Here is a 19,995-nt window from a genome sequence, read left to right as displayed (position 1 = left end):
ATTGTTTGTCAGAGAGTGAATGGTTGTCGATGTGAGGGGATCTTTGTTTGGAGAGCGGACGAGGCGTTGACCTCAGCCAGGTCAGTTACACTACTAAAAACCGCCCAGCCAACCTTAGCCCGAACGGGCAGTGTTCGTCCAGGGGGCCCTGGGCAGACTCGATGGAGGACTGGGACTGGACTGGGACTGGACTGGACTGGGACTAGAACTGGAGTTGGGACGCTGGAGCGGGAGCTGGCCACACGAGTTGGGAGGAACAATTGATGAATGGTTGGATGGAATAAAGGCGTTGTGCTGGTGCTGGTACTGTTGCTGCTGGATGTGAATGGTGTCGCTTTTCGGGCGTCGACGCTTCACTCTTCTTCTACACGGCTTTCTCGCTTTCTCGCTTTCTCCCTTGAATTTGCCTTGCATCACATTCTGTCAGGTGTTATAGTTATGGAACGTTGCCGGCGTTTTGCCTCTCGATGAGTCTGCCCTTCTGCGTGCTCGCTGCTGGCCGTACGCATACAGCGGTGCTTGTGCCAGCTTGGTTTGGCCTGCAAAGTGTGCCAAAAACATCCTCCGCCAGCGACTGAGTGCATGCTGACGAGAGAACCAGCAACCGTCTCAACCCGACTGGAAACCGGCCCTCATAGACTGTTCCTCGACGTCTTCGTTCCCATTGTTCCACGCATCTCGATTACAAACTACCCCCATCCACCCTTGCTTTGCTTGCTTTTTTCCCTTGAGCGTGGACATCATCGTCATAAGTATCATCATTCAGCCCAAATCTATGGAAGCACGGGATCTCGCAGTCAATTGATTTCTACCACGTCGATCCACCCTCTTTCCCTCTTTCTCGGATCTCGTGAATGCAGCAGGCGAGAATTAATTGCGTTTTGTTCCTGAACCGTATAGACGTCCTTCCCTGGACTATTATCCGGAACCCCGTTTCTGATGCAAGCCAAACCCCAATCTACATGCTGTCACTTGATACTACTTTTGAAGTATTGACCGGAGCAAGTCTCTCCATGGAATCTGAATTATCCAAACGCATACGGACAATTTAGCACTGACTAGACTCATTCGAGAGAACGTCCCTCTGGCGCTCGATAGCAGCAATGGGGCCCAATGTTTCTTATGACCATTTTCAGACACAGACTCTCTTCAAGTACGCACCTGTAGGTATAGGAAGAATATTCCCAAGTACTCGTCGTACAATCCTCGATTTCAAACAAGTATTGTGCATTTCAGGCACGAATTACACAGTTTGTGCACCCCTCGCTGGCCGCGGTACTCTTGAAATATCATATCATTCGCAGGGACTCCTCCAACGCAGCTCGTAGAACCATTTTAAGTCATTCGTACCCCGTTAGTTCGCGCCCCGCGCTTCCCTCCAACATCTCTGGTCAGTAGTCGCGTTCTTCTGTCTTGATCGAATACCAGCCGATCTCCTCGTCTCGACAACGTCCAGGCGACGGACACCCGTTCAAGGGTTTCCTGGTCCCGTCCCCAGAACCATATATTTCGCCAATAGGCTGCCCTCCTAAGTCCAAAGGTGTGCGACTCCGAGTGCATGCTGCCGAATTCGATTACGGGGACCTGAAATCCCACCTCTTCTTCACCAACATCAAGATCCACTATCTCTGCCACATTGAAAGGACTGGTCCGTTCTCGACAGCATCATGAATTCATTCAAACAAATAATCAACCAGGATACATGGTTAGCGGCATAGAGCCGCCCTTGCATCAGATCCTGATCGGAAAGCAACATCTACCCGCTTCAATCACTTTATACGAAGTAATTGAGGATTCGGCTGTGTTGTATTAAAACAGACCACTACTCGCCTCCTTCGAGTGATTTCACATCTGTTACAAAAAGGCTGCTTGACTCCGGCACGGCATACTAAAGCACACCGCATGACATCTTCACCACAAGGCCAAGATCCATCGTGAAGAGCTACGGGAGACTCCTCGGATCACCCTTGATGATCATCTTCAGATGGGATCACATATCACTTACTTAAGTCCGAATTGAAATCGACCCCATCTTCAGAGATGCTTCATGTATGATTCTTCTCAGTACCGTTCTGGTTACGACCTCACTGCATCAAGAAAGGGCCGAAATGTCAGCATTACAAAAGACTGCGGCGCAAAGCCGAGAATGACTCGATCCGGCGTGAAGCATTGTCGAGATGTCACAGGAATAAAATGTATTGTTGTAAGGCATTATTTATTTTACTCTTCTGCTGCAACATGATCTCGTGGCACAATCTTCATTTCTCATGAAACAGTTAAAAACTGAGCATCTGGTCTCCATGTCTTGACATTTGTCCTTATAATTTGAAGCTGGCGAGCTCTCAATAATATGGCGCTTGCGAACAATTGCCTAGTTCAACTTGAGGCTGTCCGCCATTTCGGCATCGCCTTGGGACTGCTTCTTCGTTACCAACGTCTCACAACCAATGAAGTAGCGGTGCAGACATATCCTCCCTCGGAACTTGTATCACTGCAGTGCCAAACCGAGAGTAACATCTGGTCCAGAGACTTTCCACTCTAGGTCTTTCGTCGATTATCGCTCGTCCACATCGACACGAGTTTGTTTCGTTACGATCGAGTTACTTGGCAAGTTCCCGCCCACCATCTTTCCGATTGAAGAAGCTGCTTGTATTCTTCACCAATCAGCAGCTTGAGTGATTTCAATACATCTCGGTATCTGAGAGATCCACGTCTAATACCTCCTTCCTTTCTCGACAGTATGGGCAGATGAAATGAATTCGAACGTGTCGTCTCACGCCAAAACACCAACGAAGCGAACCGAAAACCAACATCTCTTCACCAGGTGCGAGTCTTGATAGCAATGGTCCTCACAGCATGATAAGGCTGATGTTCTGCATGGATTCGGTGCATATCTCAGGTACATGTTCAGTTCCCTCTTCTTAAGATGTCCATTATTAGCTGGACGCGATGTTGGTAGAATATGTTTGGTCAAATCTAAAGTAATATCAACCAATCAACTGCCAAATTTGGGGTCAAGCTCTCTACAGCTCGGGATCGAGCCGGCTTGTGAGCTTTCCTGTTTGACAGTATTTATATATCGTATACACTTAGCTAAAAGTCTTCTCGTTTCATCCTATCAGCACAGAAGCTTTGAATCAACGATCTCGAAACATACTTGGCCATCCTCCCACGAGAAACAAATCCTCCAGCAGCAGACTCGCTTGAACCCTCGAGGATTACCTCGTGCCACCACATCTCCAGCAACACAACCTCGCAACCACATGATCTCAAGGTTAAAAAGCGCCCTGCAGATCACAGAAATTCTATAATCGGATGTTGTTAGGCTTCTCTCCTGCTTCTCATTTACCGCTGCACCCCGCGAAGAATCGAGGTTTGAATTGTACCTTTTCTTCCAGCAAATCGTCCTTCCCAACCACCTCGAAGAATCCCGTCCAGGGTGTACGAGCATGAGGTTTTACCCACCAAGCCTCGGCCCGCCTTTTCCTGCAGGTCACATCGGGTTGCTTCCCATTTCGTAAGGTGGGGTTTGCACCACGAGAGCTGTGTTCGAACATGACAATTTTTCTGGTTTCCCTCAACATCTGTCACCACCAACACAGTATGTTTCCTCAATTGAGCAATTACAACAAATACTAATCGTACAACACATTTCGCCGCTGTCACTCTTCTGCTAATAGATTAAGCTTAAACAAGTCGAATAACCGATGTACATACTGTTGTCATGTTACTAAAAACAAACCCTCCACCGCTGCCGCATCTAGAATCGCCCCGCCGACCAGGGCTTTGCCAATTGGAAACTCATCCTCTGTTCATCCTATGTACCTACCCGGCCGCCCGGAGGCGATATGGATACTGGTACAGTACTTGTACTCGACATGAACACCACGATACTCGAGATACCAAGATACTCCAGGCACCTATATCTTCAGAGGGCTTTCTCTTGGTAAGTGAGTTACATTATGTGTGAATTCGCCTGTGGAAATTTTATTGTCTATGCTGAAATCTATTTTCGGATCCGGCAATGGCAGAAGTTTACTGTTACATTCCAGGTCAGATCCTTCTTGGCATCACGTTTCTCCAACAGTAAGGGATATCTGGATTCGCTTGGCCAGCTGTTGTCTTTCACAATTACTGATTGTAAATTGGGATCTCCATAGGAGGTAAATATTGAATTCCTCGTGATCTCATGTCTCGGCTTGCTCCCGAGATATGCGGGAAATATTGCACATCGAGCCGCGTACTAAATGGTGTACCCCGGCCTTCGGGCTGCGATACGGGATCATTGTTTCGCCTGTTGCCGAACCGGAGAACCAGGAGGTCGTACACTGTCTAGACGTCACCACCATCAGACTGCATCATTGACAATTATTAGTGTGATGTCAATTCTCAGGTACCGCTCTGGTAAGCTCTTGTTATTCTTTATTTTTGTACTTTGGAAAACTCACTTCATTTCGTTGATGCTATTTCCTGTCCTCCAATTGATCAGAACTCTTTTTGTGCTATTACTTATTACAAGCGTCGCAGCCATGAGTAGCTTCGGAAAGGCTCACCAGAACTTGAATGGTAAGTTCTCCTATTTTTACAGATTTTACTTCGTTGAAGAAGACGCCTCGAGGGAGAAATCCAAGCTCTGGGATAGCAATTGCGGGTTCTAGGAGGATGTAGAGTGGAAACATACTAATAATCGGAATAGTGATGAAGGGGCCCCTTCTCCAGTTCAGCAAGGAGCCAATGACTGGATTTTACCGCGATGGATACTGCAATACAGGTCCAGAGGATAAAGGAAACCACAGTGTTGCCGGTAAGCAGTTCCTTCGGGGACCCACCGAATAGCTGGAAAAAGGCCAATTTTACATCCGATTTACAGACTAACACATACCTCCTCCCAGCAACCCTAACAGACTCCTTCCTCGATTTCTCCGCCTCCAAAGGCAACAACCTCCGTCAAATCGGCCTCACAGCAGGCTGCAAATGGTGTCTCTGCGCCAACCGCTGGAAAGAAGCTCTCGAGCATGCCAAAACCACAAAAGACGATCCTGCCACCCAGAGTGTCGTTCCTAAAGTACACTTGCACGCAACACACGAGCGCGCATTGGAGGTGCTTAGTATCCAGGATTTGAAAGCGCATGCGTCGGAAGGAGAGGCTGCAAATGCTAGGTGAGGAAACTCGGAGTTTTGCGTTGAATGCGTGGATGGCTAACGATTGGATTTATAGTACCGTTGCGCAATCGAGGAATGGTAATGGACCTGGCGGCGTTAAGACTGGAGAGACTTCCGAGTTGGCAAATCCTGATGAGATGACTGCGAAGAGTACGGCCGATGAAAAGGATAGGACTCCTATGTAACGATGTTAACCAATAAATTGTATTTGTATGTTAATGAACGCATGAAACAAAGGTCGAATTGTCGAACAACACTGCTGGAAAGTTTGGAATAGACATGTGTGACACCCGAAATGCAGCGTCTGCTCGTAAGTCGCATTTCTCCTTCTCGATTGGTTCTAGGGAAGCCACCTGAAGCTGGTTTTTCACGAGATTCGACTACACAAATCTCTTTGGTTTTGATGCTGTTTCTTTGACACTCCCCTCACATTACTGTTCTCAAAGCTTCTTAGCTTTCTACCTACATCGCATATTTGCTTTGCGGCGTCCGAATTTCACAAGTGGTCAAGCTCTTGGTCAGTGAAGCAGTGAAGTACCGACACAACCAAAAGCTCAATTCCTCACTTCGCCAGGTCCGAGCAAAACAGCTTTTTACCTTGTTCTCGGTGGATTCTTGCTTTTTTATATGAACGCTTCGTCCCTTATCAATCCGTATTTCGACGGGTTTTCCACATTCGATTGTCGGTTCTGAGCAGTAGCAACCTCCCCTCTTTCGAAATCCTGGGCGTCTATGAATTTCTCGGAGATTCTAAAGTACTGAAAATGTGGTTAAAAGTCCTGTTCGTGGTATTTTTCGATTGCAACAAGATGTTTGGTTGTTCTTGATTCATTCACTTACTCTTCACACTCTGATATACAGCATACATCCCCAATCAGCAAAATTTCCTCGACATTGCGTTGCTTTCGCAACTTCTTCAGAGACTCCGGATCCCTATGTTGCTTATTTCAATTGTCAAAGCATCGCATTCTAAGTTTCTGCCCCTCCCCCCCTGAACCCCGCTCAAATCTCCGAGCCCTTAGGCGAAAAAGTAGTTGACCCTTATTCTGATGCCCTCCGAACAGATCTCTCCTCAACAGTGGATTCCATCTTAGAAATTGGAGTTTTCTGATTTGTTTTGTGATCACAATGTTCGGGTTGAGTTGCTTATGTTGGTTAGGGCGTGCGAGTTTAAAGTTCTGATTCGCTACTGGCTGACACAGGCAACTAAGGTATCTCCCTAGGGTTTGTTCGTAAGGAGCTCACCTATCTCAAGATTTGAGCCTTGTACGCGGTGTGCATGGATGTTGAAATGTCATCTGCGGACCTTTAGTGAGTTGAGCGATACATGGGTAGTTGTATAAGTAACTGCTTGAACCTTCCTAGGTTTTTGGAGTGGTGCTCAGTACTTGAACGTCTCACTTGTAACTTCTGCCTAGTTCACCCTCGACGACCATTCCCCCAAACACCATGAGGTATCAATTTATCTTTGCCGCACTCGTCAGTACGGCATTAGCATATCCATCAAAAAGAGACAACATCTGGATCGAACCATCATGTGAAGATCGTAAGTCCCTCCTCCCAACCCACACCACCAAATCCCTAACACAACCAAGGCCGATCGCCCTGCCCTATGGTAAACACCTTAGCAAACCACGGCTTCCTCCCCCGCAACGGCCTCAACATCTCCATGTCAGACCTCGTAACGGCCTTCAATGACTCAGTCAACCTCGCCTCGTCCGCCACCCAACTCGTCGGCGCAAAAGCCCTCACCACATCCTCCACCAGCAACACGACCTTCAACCTCGACGACCTGGACAAACACAACATCATCGAACACGACGGCTCACTTTCCCGCGCCGACATCTTCTCGGGGGACAACCACTCCTTCAACCCCGCCATCTGGGCCAGTGTCGCCGCGTTCTTCACCGAACCGACAATCTCCATCGCCACGTCGGCCGCGGCGCGGAAAGCCAGACTCGCTGCCGCTGCGGCGGTTAATCCGGCGTTTAATTTGACGGCTGATGGCGCGCAGTTTAGTTTCATTGAGTCGGCGTTGTATCAGAGTGTTTTTGGGGATGCGGTGGAAGGGAATGCGGTGACGGAGTGGGTGAACGTGATGTTTAGGGAGGAGAGATTGCCGTATGAGGAGGGTTGGAGGAGACCGAGTCAGGAATTGACGATTGCCGGGATTTTGGGTTTGGTTGGGAAGATTGCTGCTGCTTCTGTTTGAAGGGACGGGAGTGGATGGGGTGTAAATACTGTATAATTGGATGAATAAGAAATGTTCAAGAAAAGAAGCTGACATTTGTGAATGCCGTGCAGTAGTGTCACAATATTATGCCTGGGGGCTGTGATTAGAGTGCGAGTGACGTTTTGTGGGGAAGTGTTTTCGTCGGTATTGAGAAGTGATAATATTTCGTGATCCAGTAAAGGAGAGGTATCTCAAACTTCTTTCCAGGCTTAACAGCGGGCAAGAAAAGTGGCAGTAAACGCCTGAATTTGTCACCTTAAGCTGTTGCTGAGGTCTTGTTCAGGTTCTCAGTTTCAACAAGTTCTAGACAAACAGGAATATGGAAGTGTCTTAATTCGTGAAAATAATAGACGAAATACGCATATTCAGTCCATTGAATTGAAGAACCATTTTTTTCTGACTGCAAGTTATATTTTAAACCACAACCTGGAAGGTTTCGTGGGCTTGAGCTTCACATGAGTGACATGGAAACTCATAGTAACAATGCGCACTTTCAGATAATCAATACGAGACTTGAAGTAGCGGGGGAATGGAGAACTTTGAACTGATGGAGGCTTGCCGGATGAATAGCTACTGTTTCGAGAATATTATTATGAACACTCAAAAACACAGGTTTGGCGAGAAGTTTTTTGCTTCACGGTGTTGCAATGTCAAGACTCCAAATTGTGCAGAACGTGGAAGTGGAATGGAAACTGCGAGACAAGAAACTGGCCGCGGAAGATTGAGAACATATTTTTCAGGTATGATATAATCAATTGTCGCTGGAGATACAATACGGTGTGACTTATGACACCCCCAGAAACGTTGGAAATAGTTGAAAATAATACATACGTTTGGCTGTTGACTCGTTATGAAGGCTTACTAACAACATCTCGAGTCAGCTAAAAGATGACAATTGAATCCCGCCTTAAAGACAAACGTCTCCCACAAAAGAACAAAACAACAGCTGCAAACAAGGAAGTACAAGCAATTTGAAGCAAACACATCGCATCCGCATTTGATAGTTGAAGCTTCCCAAAATACACCTCTGCCATGGGTCCTCGTACGCCTTGTCGTATACCCTCTCCAAGAATGGAAGGTGGGGAAATGTCGCCCCGAGATGCCACTCTCGGCCGTCTTTTTCTGGTTTCTTATTTTTATCAGCAAGTTAGTCAGAGTGACTCACGACAATTTATCATTGTATCTGTACATCGGAATAAGAGGCGGAGCTGAGTTTTGCATACGGAGCTCGGAATGAGTGAGCTTTGTCAAGCTTAAAAAGACTCATCGCCTGCATTTCTAAAGTGGGTGAATAAATTTCTTTGACATAGAACCATAAGTGAGAACAGCTTCAAATTCTTTCAAATTTTGCCAACACGATTTTGTTCTCGAAACCCAATAAAACGTCTTTACTCGACCTCGAAACTTAGAACAAAAGACACACCACAATGTCTCTCACCGCAGCGGGCAAGACGTCAACCCAAACCACCCTCACCGACAACACAAAACCAAAAGTCATCATCCGTGAAGCTCGAATTCGCGATGCATGGCAAATCGGATACCTCTCAGCGACAACCTACCTCGGCACCGACCTCTTCAAATATCTCACCCCTAAAGCGGAAGAGCACTTTGGCGCATACCTCCTCAACAACCGAGTCCGAGCCATAAACCGCGTGCTCAACCACCGCAACATCACCTTCGTCGCCGTCGAGGAAACCAATCCTGGTCGCGCGGTCGGCTACACCATCTTGACTCGCTTAGGCGACGACGAGGGCGCGCAACGCCAGATTGCCAGCCGGAAAAGGTGGTGGTTGACGCTCGCGGCGTGGATTTGGTCGTATTTCATGCCGCTCATCACGAAACTGTATACGGGCAAAGCGGATGATCCTGAGCATATCGCTGAGTTCTTGCGCGTTGCTGATCTAGAGGAGAAGACGCACTTCGCGTCGCGTCCTGAGTTGGCTAATCGGTGGTATGTGCAGAGTTGTGTTGTGTCCAAGGAGTTTCAGGGGAGGAAGATTGGGAAGGCGTTGATGGGGGAGGTTACTAAGAGGGCGCAGGCGGAAGGGGTTTGTGTTGGCTTGGAGGCGAGTGCTCCGGGGGAGATGATGTATCGGAGTGTTGGGTTTGAACTCATTGCAAGGTTCCAGCCGTTGAAGGGTATGGATTATGGAGCCGAACATAAAGGTGAAGCTGGGGGAGTTATGATTTGGAAACCTGAGGGCTGGAAGTATGACTGAGATTAAACTTGCTGAGATGTATAGACTTCTCGTCTGTAACCTTGTCGCTTGGGTTCCTTCATTCCAGCAGTATACTTCCTTCTCTTCTGGTTGAAGTATGCACCAACCCCGACAGAACTTAAGGCCGGCTGCCTAGGTATTTCCAGAAAAATGCCTGGGAAGCGATCCTCTAGATATTGAGTAGTTCTGATCCGTCTGTGGAGCAAATGCTGCGCCGCTGAGGAGACTGTTATCAATGAGATTGTTTGGAGGGATCACGTCTCTTCTTCTGAATCAGATACGTATGTGAAGGAGAGGATACTCGTTAGGATCAGTGGGGTTTAGAACTCGAAGCTGAAGACATTTTGACATCGTTATTCGTTTTATCAAAACGCTCATTTTAAATGTGTGGAATAGCTATTTTCTGAATAGGATAGAGTTGTTGATTATGAAAATGTGATGAGATTCATGTTATTCAGGGCACATTGCGGCTGTTGGACAAATTAATCAGTCTAGTGTTTAGCAGTAAGCACACTATGAGAAATTGAACGTGATACAAGGAGATGGCAACCGAACATCATGGTTGATATCATTCCAGTACTCCAGACGCTGGTTATCTTTTCACAAAGTGTATCTTTGATGTTACTTGATTTGCCTAATGCGAATCGACCGGTGACGGGTCAGTATTTTCACGTCAGCTACAGCCTACCCGGTAGAGGGCACAGATCACACCTTACAACAACACAAATCACCTCAGACCCAAACGATGAGGAATTATCTCTGCTAAAATTGCAGTCTATCTAATTTTACAGACCTTTCCCACCCCGAATCTAAGCTATCAATCCAACCACCCATCTAATCTAGACATCTAAAACTTGTAAACCTGATCCTTGCTGTAGCCGAGCTGCTCAAGAATAGCACCATCAAGCTCACCCTGGTCAGAAGGTGACTTCTTTGCGCCGGAGATGGCCTTGTACATAGGTGGTGGACCGCAGACGAAGATCTTGATGTTCTCGGTCTTTGGCTCAGGTAGGACGGTCTTCAATACTTCCTTGGTGATATAGCCGGTGTTTCCATTCCATTCCTTTGGCGCCTTGTCGAGGGTGTAGAATGCACGGAATCGTTGAGGGTACTTGTTCTCGAGGTGTTCGAACTCCTCCTTGAGAAGAATGTCGGCTTCAGTGACGTTGGCAAACACAAGGGTGACCTTGGTCTTGTCGTTAGGGTTGTTGAAAATGGCGCGAGTGAGTTGATACATGGGTGAAATTCCGGTTCCTCCCGCAATCAGAGCAATGTGGTTATGCTTGTTCTCCTCCCACTTGTATTTTGGAAGTGGTCCCTTAAAATCGAGCTCTTGGCCGACAGCCATGCTATGGATGTGGCTAGACATCGCTCCTCCCTCATATTTCTTAACCAACAGTTCCAAAAATCCCTTATCACCTGTCAATGATTAGCAAAGTCCTTGGTTCTTGTTTCGCCAAGTCCACTCACTCTCGTCGCTGGTTGGTGTGTATGGTCGAATTACAGGCTTATCCATCTGCGGCTCCTTGAACTTCGTGAGAAGTGCAGAAGCGACCTGAAGGCCGCTGACCTGGTCATCTTCTGGTAACTTGAATCTGAATTTCTTGGTATTGTGGTTGTAGTTCTCGACACTCTCCAATCTCAACCCCACCCAGCCTTGATCACCACCAGTGAAGGCACTCTTTGAGACAGCACCACTAACAGAACCAGCTGCTCCCTTGGCCTTGGCTTCCGCATCCTTTGCCGCTGATTTCACCTTCTCTACGTTATCGCCTTGGCTCATGAAGTAGTATCCGACACCGGCTACGGCCGCAGCGACACCTCCGTAGAGGGCGGTATTCGAGCTCCCACTGGTGTTCTCGGTCGCATATCGACGGTATTGCTAATTTAACAATGTGTCAGCTTTGGTGCAAAGGTTGAAGGTTCAATTGAGCTTGTAAATATTGAGGCATGGACGTAGACAAGCTATCTGCGATAACCCATCCCTACTTCACTGGTGCTCTTTTTGAGGACGGTACTTACCGATCTCATAGGCTGAGCCGCACGAAAGGCTTGTCTGGCAAACATGATTGCAATTGAGAGTTGATATTCCTCCTTGATTCAATTGCTGAGGATTTGTTGATGTCGAAAAATGAGCTTGGATGTCCCCTAATGACGTCTTTGCCGCAAGCTCTCGCATTTACACGCTAGTTCGAGCTAGGCTTATCCCCGATGCCCCTCCCAAAGCCCGCTTAGCTACCCCTTTCGGGACAACAAGCGAGACCACCGCGAGACTAAGAAGTAAATACGACGGCCAAAAGTCTAACGAAATTATTAGACTTCAATCCTGATATATATCTGTAACTATATAATAGTTTGTTTATTACCGTTATTGTAGATAGTTTTATTCTATACTAAAAAGGTCTTGTAACATCAGCTGTAATGTACTGTTTTTGTACTTTGCGTATATTTACGTAGTTCTGTTAGAACTATTCTTTACCCTGTCATTAGTCCTTTACATATATCCACGCAGTTCTATTAAAACTACTCTTTACTCTATTAATATTGCTCTTAAGATACCCTTTCGTAGGCCTTTTAAAGACCAAATATCAGGCGAACTACCTCGCCATTCCATTAATTTAAAAACATATCTACATCAATTAATACCTCTAGATATCAGGCAAATTCCACAGAAGAATAGAAACGTCCAGTTGACTAATGATGATGAATGAAATATACTGCAATGTTACGATCTAATCGCAGAGATGTTGTGATTCAACTGCTCATTTTCTAGAGCGAGGAATTGTCAATCGTCGTAACCACCCCACAACCTTTTACAAAATTCAAAGTTTCAAAATCGAGCTGAGTAATGTCTTATTACCTGAAAGCCATAGACGAAATACGATAGTTAGTCAGCCTGATTGAAGAAACATCTTGTTTCGACCGCCACTCGTCCTATTTAGAGTGGTAAATGCAAGTGACAGTTAGCCTGCTATCCACTACAAGATTTCACCACGAATCCGGTAATTTCTTAATTCCTCACAATGGTAGACGGAATACAACGTTTCGTCAATGTAATAGACGAAATATATGATAATGCGTCAACCTGTTTGAAGAAACGATGTGTTTCGGCTTTCAGCATCTTCCACGACGGAACAGCAGACTGGGAGTGGCCATGGAGGCAGCATTACCCACTTAGTTCAGGTTTTTATAACGGATCTGACAATTTCATAATGCCTGAGAATGGTAGACGAAATACGCTTATTTCGTCAACCTGATTGAAGAATCATCAGGTTTCGACTATCCACTGACTCTTGTACATCTACGATGAGCCAGGTATGATGAAGAATGTGTAAATTCATTGATTTAGCAAGCTACGCTACGTACTTTTCTTTTGCGCTCCTAATGAGATCTGATTTCATAGCAAGTCCGGAACAAATCAATCGAGTCACCTAGCTGAACCAACCACCACCACCCTCCTCACGTCTCTCACCACGTCCATCGTTGTTTCCACCGAGGAACCCACCAATGATCCCACTAACCGCCTCAGCAGCTTCGCCGAATCCATCGTCCTGTCCTTCATTGCTGTTTCTTCTTCCGCCGCTACCATATTCCTGTTGGCTACCATACTCGTTGCGGCCACCGCCATACTCCTGACGACCCTCATTGCTATCTCGACGACCACCACCATACTCCTGACGGCCTTCATTGCTATCTCTACGACGGCCACCGCCATACTCTTGACGTTGCTCGTAGGAATCCTCGCGGCGATTGAATTCCGGCTGGTTGAAGCCGCCTTGTCCGCCATAGCCTTCGAGTCTCTCATTGCTGCCACGGCGGCCACCCTGTGACTCGTTTCCATAGCCGCCACCACCTCCACCATACTGTTGACGACCTTCGTTGCTGTCACGTCGGCGGCCTCCACCGTAAGTGGACTCTTGCGTTTGCTCGTAACCTCCATGAGACTCAGTACGTCTATCGTAGCCAGACCCACTGTTTCCAGATTGCTCGTAGCTCGAATATTCAGTGCGGCGGCCCCCGTCGTTTTGTTGGGTCTCACTGTATTGTTGTTGTTCGTATCGGCCTCCTTGATGAGAGACTTGGGTGACTTTTTGCTCGTAGTCGCCTTGAGAGTTGTAGCCTTGCGAACCGTATGTCTTGGAATCATTATCACTGCTGAGAATGGAGCCCAAGATGCCTCCGGCAGCACCACCTCCAGCAAGAGCACCAACAAGGCCACCGAGGGGACCACCAGAGCTACTTTGCTTGCCGCCAGAACCGCCAGACACTGCCTGAGCAATACCACCAAGTAGATCTCCGGCAGGCCCACCGCCGCCAGCGCCACTCTTGTGCATCTTAATCGGATGTCCACAGCCGTGGCCTCCATCGTGGACGCCTTCTTTGTGGTTCTCGCCGTTCATGACGCCGTCACGTGCAAGTTTCCGTCGGTAGTCTTGTTGCTCACGTCTATCCATGTTGCCCCACCATTGCTCTACAACAGCAAACATGGCACGTCTACCATCAGATGCTCCATCTTGGCCTTGGTCTCGAAGAGTAGGATGATGAAAAACACCATTGATGATACGGGTGATGGTGCGGTCAACATCAATGTTATCGTCATCCCAAGCAGCCATAAGTTGTGGAACAGCCCATGTGAGTACTGCTGAGGCGATCTTGCCACCGGCTTCATTGAGAATCTACATGCAATTAGTAAAACTTGGTTTTGACAGGCACCAAAACAGGCCAATTTCATAACGATGTCTCAGGAGATTAAGGGTATTCTGTATGATGTGTTTGGCATTGGTCTTAAATTACCGAGAATGATAGACGAAATGTACGATTTCGTCTATCATCCTGAGCAAATGTTGTCTTTCGACTGGCCAGCTTATAACAATGTCTCAAGAGGCTAGGAGCATCCGTTACAATTCCAGTGTTGTAGACCACAGCAGCAATTGCGAAGAGGCAGGAAAAATTGACTTACGTTAGAGAAATGATCCTTTGCCAGCATAGAGTGAGTAGGATCCGAACAATCAGGATCGTTGAAAACGATCAACTGCTTATCCTTACTGCTCTGGATAATCTCGGAAGAGCCGGTGTTCAACTCATTCTTGATTTGGCGGATGATAGGGAGGACAAATGGAGCCAGGAGAGAGAAAACAAAGACGCTGATTTGTTCCTCCCTGTTGGTATGTTAGTATGACAGATTGCTGGCAGATAGATCGGAGATGAAGGAAGTAATGGCACTCACACTTGCTCAATAAGCTCTGGAAGAACCGGAATCTCCTCAATAGCATCAGAGATTGAGTGCATAATGTCGTCGTGCCATTGAATGATGGGTTTGATCTGCTGTTGAACCTCCAACATCTGCTGAGTAAATTCTTCAGGCTCCCGAGGGGACACCCTGACTTGATTCATCTGAGCAGCAGTTGCATTATCTTGCAGCTCGTCGGCTTTACCTGCTGGATCCTTGTCGCCGAAAATGCCACTGGGAATTGCGTTCAGGATGTCTTTCAGGGCGCTAGTGTCAGCGTTGCCACTTTGTTGCATAGTACCTTCAAGACTCTCAATTTCGGACTGAGTTGCCTTATCATCCATCTCTCCGCATACTGAATGTAGAAAGTCAACACCGCCGCTGAAATAACAATTAGCATATGTTTTTCTTGTTTGCTCCGGAGCGGAGAGCTATATCTAAAGATCATATATGCTCTCGACCACTAGGGAATAGAGGCTTAAGAGAAGGAATTATGAAGAGATACTGACAAGGTTCCCTATTAATGGACAGTTAGCTCTATTTAGGTTCCGTTGTTGTTTGGGATTTTTGTGGGGGGGGCAACTTACTGTAACAAGCGGGAATACAGCACTACGAGCGCCTCGTAATCGGATAGCCGTATTTTCACCGACATGAGGGAAGACATCTCGCTCGCCCATCTCGATCAATGCAAGTTCGATATAATTGCTGTGAGCGGAGTAATCTACAAATTGTTAAGCGAGGTCGGGAAAATTCTAGTAGGCCACCGCCACTTACCCTCTAGACAATGAAGGCCAGTCCCAAGTAAACGAAGTGCTTCATAAAGCTCATCTTTGTTGTTTGATCTACCATAAGATCTGCCCAGACGAATACATTCTCCGAATAATTTTCGGACGTGAAGAGCTGAGGTCATGATTCCAGCACGTTCATTGGCAATGTAATTCTTCATTCCGGTTTCTGGGTCAATGGCCAATTCAACACGTTCATCAACAAGTCCGCGAAGACGGCGGTCATATTGGGTAGCGTCGATGTTGTCAGCATAGTCCTTTGGGTTGTCAATGTGATCCTCTGGACGGTAGCAACCAAGTCTCTTGGAAGTAACTTCGAATTCTCCAGTACCATATCCGAAGGTCATGAATCCTAGAATCCAGAGCAAGATTCGAATCGCTTCTGCGCTCACATACTTGACGGTACCGACATCGATAGCTTGCGCTAAAAGTCAAAATGTTAGCAAGAGGCACACCAAATTCCACGAATTGTTTGGTATCCAGCCAACGAAACTAAAAGTAAAATTATGTAATGATTTTTTCCGTTTCCGTGCTGTAAATGCTGCTTTTGTGCCAGTAGTCTTAACTGTCTCTTGATTAGCTGATTATACTTGCTACGACAAGATCTACTTACCTCAATAAGTTTCTCATAGAACTTAGAGAGTTATTGTTTATTCATGAGAATTGACGAAATCCACTACGTTGTATATAATCGATCATCTCAATGTCGTCTCACGACTGCCACTTATCTTGTCCACCGCAAGGGGGCTGTGGTATTTTGGAGTGGCCTCGACACGCTAAGAGAGCCGAAACCACACACTGCCAGCATTTTTTCGTGGGCCATCAAGACTTCGTTCGTCTCCCCGATTATATTCGGTATAAATGGTTTTCCTCCTCGGAGTTTTCGAGGATAAAACGCGACTCATAACCAAGTCTACACCTTTCATGCTTTACGTCTTACGATCATGTACTAAGCGCAAAGGCTACGAGTCCCAGAACCGGCAGATATATGAAAGTTCGCACTCACAATAATCTCTCAACCAATTTCCAAAGTAGACGCGAGCTACATTCATCTTGCTGAATTTCTTGCCGCCCGCGGCCCGTGCCATAAAAAGCTTGAGGAGGGTATCTTCGATGTCGCCATGACGCCCTGTTGGTATGTTAGTATGGCAGATTGCTGGCAGATAGATCGGAGATGGAAAAAGGGAGAGGCACTCACAGTTGACACCTTCAACTTTAGAAACGGATCCGATATTTCCTGCTCCAAAGGCATGAGCTGGTCTGGCCAGATAGAGGATGATAGCGATGGTGAGGATCGTGGTTGATGCACTGAAAGTCGGCATCGTGACGGTTGTGTTGTTCGATAGGCTGGAAGTAATGAAGCTCTACACAGCCTTTTGTGTAGAATAAATTTGTGGTTAGTGGGGTGGTTCTTGTAGGTGAGGTAGCTGAGCTGCCAAACTGGTTTTGCTGAACCGCTTGAGGATGGTGGGGTCGTATGGCAATCTGTAACATCAAAGACCCAGTAGTGAATGCCAAGAGGATGTGATTGTAAGCTGTGAGCCAGCCAGTGGAGGGGTATGCAGGAGAGTTGTGTCAGATCCCCGAGTTTGTATGCGAATCAATGCTTCTTTTTGAAGGTCACCATGCACGTGTTTTTGAATCAAAATAGCAATTTTTCATTTGGAATATGGAGTTCTAATAAAAATATATTATTTAAGATGGTAAAATCACGATAACATTCGGTGAGCGTTGGTTCCATTGCTTTCAGTCTGATAGAGGGGTCCTCAAAGTGGATACACCAGTGAGTTACTTGCTCCCAGATTCGTCAGCCTCGATCCCCTGTTCAGCTGAGAGTTGTCTTTTCAACCCCGCTGTTGACGGCATTTTCGACGTTTCGGTTAACCCTATGGTATCGCCAGAGGGAGGGGTTGGAGTTGATGTACTGAAATGGCAAGCTCTAGGCAGGCTCTATGGGGACGAAGTAAACTTCTTTTTACGTTGTGAAGGTATATATATAAGTACCCTAAACTCATATATCTCCTGCTCAGATATAATGCAATCTTTGCGTGCTTAGCTACCTATAAAGTTACCATTGGTGGCATGTTAAGGATATTTAGTCTACTAAAAAGAATGAATGTACTTCTTTTCATCTTCATCGTCTCGAATTCATCTTTCAGACAAGGTAGCCCGTTGCTCGTGCCTATGCCTAAGTGAGTCTTATGGATGTTACTCCAAAGGATGCTACGTGCTAATTTCGTAGGATGACCGCGATTGTGTAAATGGAGATATGTCTACCTAATAAGTAAATAAATACTTCACTTGTATATCCGAATGAGAATGCAAAGGCGAGAAAACCATTAATCGAGCAGACATGAATCATTCTGGCTTGACCCGATACGCTTCCTAAAAATGAAACCCTCCGTCGACCCAACAGAAGCTTTTGTAAGCTAAGCGACTGTCCTCTACCGCTGAGAGTAGATTATCAGCATGGCCCAGTGGAGGTAATACTCACTGATGTTGCGGTGTCTCTTACTGTAAGCCAGCAGTGTTCCTCTGGTCCACGGGTGTTCGGAGCTCCAACCTGTAACGGGCTCGTCGGCGGCTATTGAGGGAACTGTTCATGGGCATCTGGCGTTGCTTTCCTCGTCAGCTTCAGCTCCGCTCCACGGCCAGAGAACAAAACTTCAGGGGACACAAGCCCAGCAATTGAGACGGTGTGACAGTCAGCACCTCGTTGGCATCTCTGGCCCTTATGGGCAGCAGCAGCCCACGTCCATAGGGCTCCGATTCCGGGCTGCATCGCTAGGAGAATCGGCCAGGGACCAGACTTCTGGCGGGCTGTTTGTTGGTCGTCGCCCGGGTTCTCACAGGATTTCAAGGATCAGTTAGTGACCTGTCGAGACTGCTGTTGCGCTTTCGGCCCTGGAAGATCGCCGCGGACTGGCAGCAGATTAGCGGACGCGTTCGCTGAGGTTGGCTGGTTTTCCCATGGCGCCTAAAGGAAAAAGGCCCGGCATTTTTGGTTTAAACCCCTTCTGATCACGCCAGATGTACCGCCCACCTGCAGCAGGAAGGCCCGGATTTGGAGGTGACGGCGCGACAGAAATCAAAACAAGGCCACGCGCGCGCGCGCTGGGTGGGCACAAGACACGGTGCGAAGTCTTCGTGGGTTTGATTCGGGCGCACAGCGAAACCCTCCACCCTTTACAGAAAGACAAACTGTAAGATCTGCTGAAGTGTGTATCTTGCATCGCGCAGAAGTACTTGATTATCGGGGCACGAATAGACTTGGAGCCAAAGTGGTCGCAACTGTTCATCTGCGTTTGCTGCGTTTGCTGCCCGTCAGTGTCTCCAGCCCCAGCCGAGCCCAGCCCAGCCCCCGACCTTTCTGCTGCGGTCTTCGATCTTTGCGACGGCGACGGCCACCGTAGCGCGTCCACAGCCGAGTCAGCGACCACCCCGACTGAAAGACTCCTCAAATCCCCTCAACTCTAGGCTTCGTCACCTAACATCTACACCCCGAATCCCACCATCATCACTGAACCATCAACATCCATCACAACACCATGGCCAAAGCGAAGAAGTCTGCCGAGAAGGTCGTCAGCGACCAGTTGACTATCGACGTCAACGCGTATATCCGCACCAGAGACTCGGTAAGAACGCCTTTCATTCTCCCATTTGTCTTCATTCCTCGTCGTCTTCCTTGGGAGAAATCTCAGACTTCACGCGCCGCATGGTTGAAAATATTCAATTGCGCTCATTGCTGGAGATCATATCACCGCCACTATCACTGGAAGCTCTTCCCCGCATCCAGACCTCAACACCGACCAGCCTGACAACATCGCTGCATTCAAATCCTTCTGCGCATATTGACGCGATTGCGATTTGGTGTCTTTTGCGCTTGCGACTTCACACGGGAAGCTCTGCACGTACGCGCTTTTATTGTTTACATTCTTCGCGTCTTCACATAATGCCTCGATCCAAGCCTAAGCTTGACATCCACAAGGACTTTCTCTTGGAGCAATCACTAATTTTGGGAAAGGTCGTCACCGGTCTCGCGACTCTCCAGGATGCGATCCAAACTCTCTCGAGCGCATACATCAAGCACACCAATGCCATTCTTGGGGATCATGCGGGGCAAGCTGAGATTGACTCCAGCTTGAGCAAGCTGGGCGACAACCCTGCGCTTCTAGGAGACCTCCAGCGCGCTCCCAGCCCAGCGACGAAGCTGCTCGCGCCCGCCAGTGTCGACGCAGCGGCAGACAAGAAAGAGCGCAAGAAGAGGATGCATGATCCTAACGCGCCCAAACGCCCTCTCACTCCGTTTTCCTCTACATGCAAACGGCGAGACCAATCATCTCCAATGATCTTGGACCAGACTTT

The 19,995-nt window shown here is 47.5% G+C and overlaps 6 protein-coding genes across 6 annotated transcripts; 4 read left to right on the top strand and 2 right to left on the bottom strand.

Annotated features, from left to right (window-relative positions):
* Positions 1–4,529: 4,529 nt before the first annotated feature.
* Positions 4,530–5,348, top strand: GLAREA_03662 (uncharacterized protein; the record flags this gene model as incomplete). The annotated part of the gene is made up of 4 exons (XM_008083915.1): positions 4,530–4,566; positions 4,697–4,804; positions 4,893–5,160; positions 5,219–5,348. The coding sequence occupies 4 exons, from the start codon at positions 4,530–4,532 to the stop codon at positions 5,346–5,348; spliced, it is 543 nt and encodes a 180-aa protein (XP_008082106.1).
* Positions 5,349–6,612: 1,264 nt separating this feature from the next.
* On the top strand, positions 6,613–7,375 carry GLAREA_03661 (Cloroperoxidase; the record flags this gene model as incomplete). The annotated part of the gene is made up of 2 exons (XM_008083914.1): positions 6,613–6,709; positions 6,759–7,375. 2 exons carry the CDS (start codon positions 6,613–6,615, stop codon positions 7,373–7,375), a joined length of 714 nt encoding a protein of 237 aa, XP_008082105.1.
* Positions 7,376–8,823: 1,448 nt separating this feature from the next.
* GLAREA_03660 (Acyl-CoA N-acyltransferases (Nat)) lies at positions 8,824–9,615 on the top strand (the record flags this gene model as incomplete). Its single annotated transcript, XM_008083913.1, has 1 exon — positions 8,824–9,615. One exon carries the CDS (start codon positions 8,824–8,826, stop codon positions 9,613–9,615), a length of 792 nt encoding a protein of 263 aa, XP_008082104.1.
* An 847-nt stretch (positions 9,616–10,462) lies between these two features.
* Positions 10,463–11,682, bottom strand: GLAREA_03659 (Ferredoxin reductase-like, C-terminal NADP-linked; the record flags this gene model as incomplete). Its single annotated transcript, XM_008083912.1, has 3 exons — positions 10,463–11,034; positions 11,086–11,497; positions 11,638–11,682. 3 exons carry the CDS (start codon positions 11,680–11,682, stop codon positions 10,463–10,465), a joined length of 1,029 nt encoding a protein of 342 aa, XP_008082103.1.
* Positions 11,683–13,046: 1,364 nt separating this feature from the next.
* GLAREA_03658 (uncharacterized protein) lies at positions 13,047–16,952 on the bottom strand (the record flags this gene model as incomplete). The annotated part of the gene is made up of 8 exons (XM_008083911.1): positions 13,047–14,291; positions 14,576–14,774; positions 14,843–15,226; positions 15,355–15,362; positions 15,433–15,566; positions 15,620–16,054; positions 16,637–16,759; positions 16,829–16,952. The coding sequence occupies 8 exons, from the start codon at positions 16,950–16,952 to the stop codon at positions 13,047–13,049; spliced, it is 2,652 nt and encodes an 883-aa protein (XP_008082102.1).
* Positions 16,953–19,178: 2,226 nt separating this feature from the next.
* Positions 19,179–19,905, top strand: GLAREA_03657 (uncharacterized protein; the record flags this gene model as incomplete). The annotated part of the gene is made up of 2 exons (XM_008083910.1): positions 19,179–19,265; positions 19,771–19,905. 2 exons carry the CDS (start codon positions 19,179–19,181, stop codon positions 19,903–19,905), a joined length of 222 nt encoding a protein of 73 aa, XP_008082101.1.
* Between the last annotated feature and the right edge of the window lie 90 nt (positions 19,906–19,995).

This window comes from Glarea lozoyensis (genome assembly GCF_000409485.1).
Source record: "Glarea lozoyensis ATCC 20868 chromosome Unknown GLAREA2, whole genome shotgun sequence".
In the NCBI taxonomy this organism is placed as follows: domain Eukaryota; kingdom Fungi; phylum Ascomycota; class Leotiomycetes; order Helotiales; family Helotiaceae; genus Glarea; species Glarea lozoyensis.
The sequence above is the reverse complement of the archived record's forward strand: the minus strand, read 5'-3'. Positions and strand labels throughout refer to the sequence as shown.